At 32.3% G+C, this 10,000-nt stretch overlaps 1 protein-coding gene across 1 annotated transcript in view; it reads left to right on the forward strand.

The window, feature by feature from the left end:
* LOC113811792 (uncharacterized) overlaps window positions 1-10,000 on the forward strand; it is a 213,045-nt gene that overhangs the window by 200,276 nt on the left and 2,769 nt on the right. Inside the window, exons 8-9 of the mRNA XM_070119102.1 lie at window positions 316-443; window positions 8,294-8,400. Coding sequence (XP_069975203.1) covers window positions 316-443; window positions 8,294-8,400 — 235 coding nt within the window. The remainder of the gene's footprint in view (window positions 1-315; window positions 444-8,293; window positions 8,401-10,000) is intronic.

Below are 10,000 nucleotides of genomic sequence, written 5' to 3' on the forward strand. Positions count from 1 at the left end.
GCCTGTTACATTACATATGACTGAATAAACATAAAATGATATGATAATTGATTAATGGTTAAACACAAACAATGAAAATGACAATTCTATGATATATTTATAAAACAATACATACTCAAGGATGTTAATAACTAAAGTAATGATAACGATAATGATGATTATAAGATGACATCAGCATTATTCTTAATAACAACAATATCAACAATGACATTTCTGATTTTAAAAACAATATTGATAATTAAGCCGCTATTACATCTCGAAAACCATAAGACACAATAAAAATACACCAATGACCTTTTTCTCTGGCCTTTCCAGGTTTCAAAAGACCACCTGGTTCACTACCCATCAACAGCCGAGGGAGAACCGGCACTGTACACGTCAACGCTGGGCCTCATGCTAACTGCCACGTCAAGCCTATTTGCTGAAGGTGTTCTCAATCTCAGGTAGTGTGTGACGATGTGGGGTTATCCCGTGTGTGTCTGAGTGGGCTGTAAAAGGGAGCTTGTGTGTGGGAGAGGGATTAGGGGGGGGGGGGGGGGGTAGGGGCAGGGAGGGTAAGGAAAGATTTGTGTATTTGTGTAGGAGTTCGGATGGAAGGAAGGGGGATACTTGCGCGTGTAGTAGTGGTAATTTTTATGCGTGTATACGTGTGTGCGTGTGTGTGTGTGTGTGTGTGTGTGTATGTGTGTGTGTGTGTGGTATGCGCGCCTGTGTGTGTATGTGTGTCTGTGTGTGGTAATCGTATGTGTGTGTGTGTATGTGTGTATGTGTGTGTAGATGTGCGTGTGGGTGTGCGAGTGTGTGAGTGGCTGGCTGGTGAGGGGAATTTGTGCGTAGGAAGGGAGGGCTGCGTGTGTGTGCCATTTGATGTGCGTTTTTCTCACAGACTTATTTTACTGGCATTTCCTTAACATATCTTCTTAGGTTACCTTGCTTTTCACATCCTTGCTCTCCGTTCCCCCTCAGAAAAATAAAGAAAATTAGGACGAAAATGCGTGGAAAGGGCAAGACAAAAAAGCATAAAAGCAAAGACCAGAAAACGCAGAAGCCAAAATGAGAATTGTAGCCTTCAACTGCTTCGGGGGTTGATGTTACACGGGTCTCCTCTCAACCGAGTTGGGGCGAAAGGGGAAAGAACACAGGCTAAAAGGAAGGAAGGAAGAGAGAGAGAGAGGGCGAGAGAGAGAGAGAGAGAGAGAGAGAGAGAGAGAGAGAGAGAGAGAGAGAGAGAGAGAGAGAGAGAGAGAGAGAGAGAGAGAGAGAGAAAGAAAGAAAGAAAGAAAATAACGATGACTGTAGATCAGAATATCAGAACGTCAATCAAGGAACCCCGACGAAACTCTACGGACAAACGACGCCACATTTCACTACTAAAAAGCCCTTCTAAAATCTCCTCCCCGACCTGAATATGCAGAGTCCCACGCCGCTAATGGCTCTAAAGTCCCACAAGGCGGCAGAAAGACCTAAAATAATTCCGCGAGGTTAAAGTACATACATTAATTCATGACGCAAGGAAGAAGAATAGATGTTAAATGCTGGTCTGAATTAGGAAACTGGCGGCGCATGATAATTGTATTAAGATTTGCGGTGGTAATTTATGCATGCGCGTGACCTGACCTGCGCATGCAGAATGAAAATCATGTAGGGAAATGATAGTCAAGTTTGATAAAGAAATAAAATCACTGACAGTACGTAAATAAACATCCACATATAATACCTCTCTTTCTTTATGTTGCTATTGACCTTCTTTATTCATACATATCTATCTATCTATCTATGTACGTATATATATATATATATATATATATATATATATATATATATATATATATATATATATATATATATATATATATATATGTATATACATATATATATATATATATATATATATATATATATATATATATATATATATATATATATACATATATATATACATATATATATATAACACATACATACATACACACACACACACACACACACACACACACACACACACACATATGCGCGCGCGCACACATACACACACACACACACACACACACACATACAAACACACGGTATGTCTATATATATATTTTTTTTACAATACACACATATAGACACCTGTATCTATATGTGGAAAAAGGTACGTCTGTCCACGCGCAGATTCATGCATGTGCGTAGACCCGTGTAGGTGTCTGTGTGCACGTATGCAATATACATGCACACGCGCATCCATTCTCCGGTACACAAAAATGTAATTCTATACGAGGAGACACTTTAAATGGATACCGTGCTCATCGTGAATACAAACTTTAAAACTTTTCGGTACAACCTGCATAGGAATGTCGACTTAACAGAAGACATTAAGAATAAATCTATTTTTATTGGCTGCTTTGAATAACCCAAAAATAATGTGAACCAGTAACAATTTCTCAACGGGGGAAAAAATATGTGAAATTGTGTGTGTATGAGAGTTCATTTGTACATTAACGGTATTAAGGTTATTTTTTGGGATTTTTGTTTTTGCTTTTAATACACTCTATCTCCCTTTTTTTTCTTTACATTATATAGGAACCAAAGTCTGAGTAATTTTCCTAATGTTGCCTTTTATATCTTCCTCAATGATCCAAGATATTTTTTTCTCAATATTTGCAGTATCTTAGTATTGTTGCTTACGTGGAGAAGACATGCATATGCAAACACATACATGCACATACACGTACATAGTCACGCACACACTAAACACACACGTACTTACACTCACACATATTTACACACACACACACATAATTACACACACGCACATACACATAACTACATACACACATATTTACACACAGACATACACACATACTTACACACACACACACATACTTAAACACACACACAAACACAAACATTTGCACACACACACACACAAACATTTACACACACACACACACACAAACATACGCATCTATTGATAGACAGACAGACACTGACATGTCTATCTCTGGTTGAGAATTAGTGAAGACGTCAGCAAGTCTAACGCAACTGTTATCTTATTTTTAATTTTCATTGTTAATTACTATTGGCGTTTTTATCATTAATATAATTATCTTTATTATTGTCATTATGATAACGGTAATGATAATGATATTAATATTATTGACAATATTCATGAAAGTGATAGTAATAATGATTTTATCATTAGTAATTGTTACTATTTTTCTTATTATCATCATTATCATCACTATTATCATTACTATTATAATTTTCATCACTGTTATTATCATTTTCAATATTGTTATTTTCATTATCATTATAATAATTATTATTATTTTCATTATTACCTTTACTGTCATTACTATTATTATTAACATTTTTATCATTATCAATCTTATTGTTGTTATTACTACTATTATTATCAACATTATTATCATACTTAATTGTTATCATTACTATAATCATCAACTTCTTTATTACCATTATCATGATTTTTATTAACATTACCATTGTCATCATTATCATTATTACCCTTATCATCATGAATATTATAATTTCTATTATTATTATCATTATCGTCATTGTTATCACTTTCACTACTGTTATCTTATCATTCTTATTAACTATCAATATCAAAACATTTATTGCTATTATCATCATTAATCTAATTAACATCATCATCATTATAACTTTGATCATCACCATTATCATAATCATCATCATTATAACTTTGATTATCACCATTATCATAATCATCATCATTATAACATCATCATTATAACTTTGATTATCACCATTATCATAATCATCATCATTATAACTTTGATCATCACCATCATCATAATCATCATCATTATAACTTTGATTATCACCATTATCATAATCATCATCATTATAACATCATCATTATAACTTTGATTATCACCATTATCATAATCATCATCATTATAACTTTGATCATCACCATCATCATAATCATCATCATTATAACTTTGATCATCACCATTATCATAAACATCATCAGTATAACTTTGATCATCACCATTATCATAATCATCATCATTATAACTTTGATCATCACCATTATCATAAACATCATCATTATAACTTTGATCATCACCATTATGATAATCATCACCATTATCATAATCATCATCATTATAACTTTGATCATCACCATTATCATAATCATCATCATAATAACTTTGATTATCCCCATTATCATAATCATCATCAATATAACTTTGATCATCACCATTATCATAATCATCATCATTATAACTTTGATTATCACCATTATCATAATCATCATCATTATAACTTTGATCATCACCATTATCATAATCATCATCAGTATAACTTTGATCATCACCATTATCATAATCATCATTATAACTTTGATCATCACCATTATCATAATCATCATCATTATAACTTTGATCATCACCATTATCATAATCATCATCATTATAACTTTGATTATCCCCATTATCATAATCATCATCAATATAACTTTGATCATCACCATTATCATAATCATCATCATTATAACTTTGATTATCCCCATTATCATAATCATCATCAATATAACTTTGATCATCACCATTATCATAATCATCATCATTATAACTTTGATTATCACCATTATCATAATCATCATCATTATAACTTTGATCATCACCATTATCATAATCATCATCAGTATAACTTTGATCATCACCATTATCATAATCATCATTATAACTTTGATCATCACCATTATCATAATCATCATCATTATAACTTTGATCATCACCATTATCATAATCATCATCATTATAACTTTGATCATCACCATTATCATAATCATCATCATTATAACTTTGATCATCACCATTATCATAATCATCATCATTATAACTTTGATCATCACCATTATCATAATCATCATCATTATAACTTTGATCATCACCATTATCATAATCATCGTCTTTCACTCTCCCGGTATCTTGGTACGTGAGCAGGACGTCAACAAAAAAATAATCCAAATAATACCAGGAAATGATAACGAAAACAATGGTACTTTTCGCCACAGTCCCAGCTGTTCAGATTTCGTCCGTGATCTTCCCGGTACATTAAGTAGATTATTTTTCGACTTTGGACTTTGAAAATACTTTGAAATAGACGAAGCGGTTAGCCATTATGCCGAAGATGATAGCATTTGCTCGAAAAGGGAAATTTTTATCTCATTATCATTTCGGTGATGGGAGCGACTGTGGTGTTCGGACTGCGTCTACTGGTTAATTTTCTTTGTTTGTTTGTTGTTTGTTGTTAGAATGAATCCAAGTTGGAGAAATGGACAAACGAATGACTCTTTGCGTCTACTTGTTAATTTTTTGTTTGTTTGTTTGTTGTTGTTTGTTGTTAGAATGAATCAAAGTTGGAGAAATGGACAAACGAATGATTCTTTGCGTCTAATGGTTAACTTTATTTGTTTGTTTGTTTGTTGTTAGAGTGAATCAAAGTTGGAGAAATGGACAAACGAATGATTCTTTGCGTCTAATGGTTAACTTTATTTGTTTGTTTGTTTGTTGTTAGAGTGAATCAAAGTTGGAGAAATGGACAAACGAATGATTCTTTGCGTCTAATTGTTATTTTTTTGTTTTTGTTTGTTTGTTTGTTAGAATGAATCAAAGTTGGAGAAATGGACAAACGAATGATTCTTTGCGTCTACTTGTTAATTTTCTTTGTTTGTTTGTTTGTTGTTAGAATGAATCAAAGTTGGAGAAATGGACAAACGAATGATTCTTTGCGTCTACTTGTTAATTTTCTTTATTATTATTATTATTTTTTGGAATGAATCAAAGTTGGAAAAATGGACAAACGAATTAATCTTATTTGTTATGTTTCTGATGGCGAGACGATGGTTTATGAAGATATTATTTATCATTTTTCTTCCTTTTCTTATCATTGCCATTATTATTGTTGCTATTATTATTATCACTATTATTATTATTATCATTATTATCTTCATCATTATCGCTATACTTTAACATTATTATCATAATTATCAATATTGTCAGTATCATTATCATCATTATCATCATGATTATGATTATTATTGTTGTTTTTATTCTTATCATTGTCATTTCATTATTATCATTATCATTGTCATTTCATTATTATCATTATCATTTTGATTATTATCATTATCATTATCATTTTGATTATTATCATTATTATCATTATTACTACTATCATAACTGTTATCATTATGACTATTTTTGTTATCATAATTATTGCCTTCATTATTATTATCAACATTACCATTTTTATCATTATTATCATCATCATTATCATTATCATCTTTCTCAATATCAATAGATGCTCGACAACCAAACTACGACTAGCAAATGACCAACAGACTAGACTTAGGTGATGAAGAATGAATAAAACAACCCATTATGCTAATGAACTGATCGTGTTAAGATCAAACCGATATAAGATGATTATGAATATATTTTAGGGCAAATAAGGGTAGTTAGATGAAGCTTCGTGGTTCCGAGTGGCAAGATTTATAGAGTTTTGGAAAGCAAAATGGTTAATGAGGGCGGCTTACTGTGGATTGAGGGTAGATAAGGGCTTGGTGAGTAGATTAAAAGGATTTGAGAGGAAAAAGAGAAAAAAAGTCTTAATTAAAAAGATTATGGGAGAGGGTTGCGCTCTTTGACTGCTTTCGGGTTGGAGGGTTTTGTAATTATCATTATCATCGTTATTTTTCTCTTTTGATATCTGTGCTTATTATTATTATTATTATTATTATTATTATTATTATTATTATTATTATTATTATTTTGTTATTACTTATTATTATCATTTTGTTATTACTTATTATTATCATTACCATTATTATTATTTTGTTATTACTCCTTTCCTTCGTCTTATCATTATTCTCATTTATTATTACTATCACAATTATTGTTACTATTATCATTATTGTCATTATTATTGTTATTATTATCATTATTGTTATTATCTTTATTATTCTATTATTAATGTTATCATTATCTTTAATCTCAACCATTATTGTCTCTCACTTAACATTATTATCTTCTTCCTATTATCAGTGTTAATGCCATTTCAATTTACCTTCACTGCATTCATTAGCATAATTAAGTAACTTTGAAAATTCTCTCGGGTTGTATCAAGCAAAGTTTTTGTTCTTATTTGTTTGCGTTTAATTACATTTCCGAGAATAAGGAAGAAGAGGAAAAGGTAATAAGAAGGAGAAGGGGGAGAGTAGGAAGGGATGCGGGGGGGGGGGAGGAGAAGGGAGGGAGGAGAATAGGGGTAAGAGAAAGAATAGAAGGAGGGGAGGTGGAGGAAGAAGTGAAGGAGGAGGAAGAGGAAGAGGAAGAGAAGGAAGAGGGGGAGGGACAGAGGGAGGCGGAAGGGGGAGGAGCAGAAAGAGGAAGGGGGATAAAGGTGATAAAAGAGGAAATAGTGGAAGGAAGGAGGGGGGAGGGATAGAGGAAGGAGAGGTAATTGAGTAAAGGATTTTTTCTCTCTCTCTCTTTTGCCAGTACAGTATATCCAGAACGATGCTTTTACTCCCGTTCTAATTAAAGTAGAAAGTATGGCTTATCTCATTAAACCGAGTAACAGCTTGGGCTGAGGTAATTAAGGAATAATTGCCTTTTTTCGACACATACCCCTCTCCACCCCCCTTCTTCCCTTCCTCCCTAACCTTTCATCCTCCCCTGCCCCACCCACCACCCTCCCCACCCTCCCCACCCACCACCCTCCCCACCCCCTCGCCACCCCTTCCCCACCCCCTTTCCTCCTTGCCAGACACTGTTCTGTGTATAATGGAATTTCTTGTCCTTCGAAATGGAGAATTCTCTCATGAGATGATGATGCTGGATTCATCATTTCTGTCTCTGTCTTTGTTTTAATTGCTCCTTTTCATGATTATTATAGCTATCATTCCACTTGGTACTTGTTATCATGTACGGTATAGTTCTGTTGTTATCGCTGTAGTCATTAACGTTATCAACCTTTATTGTTATTATCTTTATTAGTGCCTTTATCCTTATGACTTTCATGTACATCTTGATCACTCATTTTTATCTCTATGATCATGAATATAGTAATTGCCATAACTCTATATCTATCAATATCTATCTAAATACTCATATTAATGAATATCCCCGTATAGGTATATATGTCCATGTAATTAAATGGATTGTACTCAAATTAATTTCTCTCCCACTCGCTATTGAATATCTTTAAGCTCCAACACAGATGTCAAAATCCACCCACGCTATCTCCCTCACAGATGTACTGCCACTGTACACGTGTATGAGTGGAGCACAGATGTTTCTCTCCACCTGGACAACGTCACGTACAGCCAGCCTCATCACCTTCCGACGTTGCAGCAGACAGGTAAATTGCAGAGGCGTTTTGGTGGTGGTGAGGGATTCGATTGCAGACTGGGATTGGGTTCTGTACCGGGATTATTGTGGGTATTGTTGGCGTTATCAGCTGTCCTGTTCATTATCGCTGTTATTGATGATCATACCAACACTGTAGTATTGCTGTTATTGTAATAGGAAATTCAGTGTCAGCGTTATTACCCTTGGCATTATAATTGGTTTTATTTTTTGTTATTATTGACATTGCTGATAGTGATAGTATTTACATTACTATTGTCATTGTCATTACCATTATCAGTATTGCTGCTGTTGTTCTCGTTCCCTTTATTATTATCTTTACTATCTTTAACTGTTCTAGTAAACGGTGTTACATTTTTCATTATCATCACTGTTGTTGTTACCATATATTTGTTATGGCCATGCTATAACGTGTATAATCGTATTGTTATTATAAGTAAAGTCACTTTTTTTGTAAGTGTTTTTTGCCATTTTACAATTATCCCTGTTATTATCATCATCATCATCACTACAATCTTGATCATCACCATAACCGTCTTTTGATACTTATTACCTTCGGAATCACCATCATCATCATTATCGTCCCTCTCCTTTCTCTCAATCATTCGTTAAAGACCTTAATCATCTTCATTCACTATAAAGGAAAACATCATACCATAAACACTTTATCCCTAACACTACCATTACTAATTCAATAACGGAATGGTAATGAATGATTCAACTTGACAAAATATAATATTCACCATCCAAATTACGCATTGTTATGATGACACCATAACTGAATTTTGTTTGATATCAATATTCATTCTCTCGACATTTATCAAGCTTTAACTGTTTATATAGAGCAACGGATGATAAGTATAGCATGAGATGATAACAGTGACAATGATGATAATGATGGCTAAAATGATGACATAGATAAATAAAAGGATGATGTTGATAATGATGAATATGTTGTAGTATTGATAATGGAAATAATGATAATGATACAGCATAACAATGATGATGATGATAATAGTATCAACAACAACATCAACAACAACGACAAAAACATGATAAAAAATCATAATAATGATATAATTCATGATAACAATAGTGATGATATATGATGGTGATAATGATAATCAATATAGTGATGTTAACAGTGGTAATTATTATGATCATAATGATAATAATATATATAGTGATATTAACAGTGATAATTATAATGATGATGATGATAATGATAACAATACAAATGATAATGCCAATAATTGTAAGGATAATGATTTTACTACTACTACTACTTTTAATTATAAAAATAAGACTGATCATAATATAATGATGATAATCATGATATCGTTCATAAGAATCGAGGATGGTAACAATGACAGGAAAAATGATAATGATAATGATAATTATGATAATAATGAAGATGATGAAAGTAAGGATAATGATGATGATGATGATAGGAATAATGATAATAATAACGATAATAACAATATTGATCACAGTAATAAAGTTGATAATAGTAATGATGATAGATAATAATAATGATAATAATTACTATTATTATTACAACTATAATAATAATATGAATAATAATGTTATCA

The sequence above is a fragment of the Penaeus vannamei genome, chromosome 4 (genome assembly GCF_042767895.1).
Source record: "Penaeus vannamei isolate JL-2024 chromosome 4, ASM4276789v1, whole genome shotgun sequence".
NCBI lineage: Eukaryota > Metazoa > Arthropoda > Malacostraca > Decapoda > Penaeidae > Penaeus > Penaeus vannamei.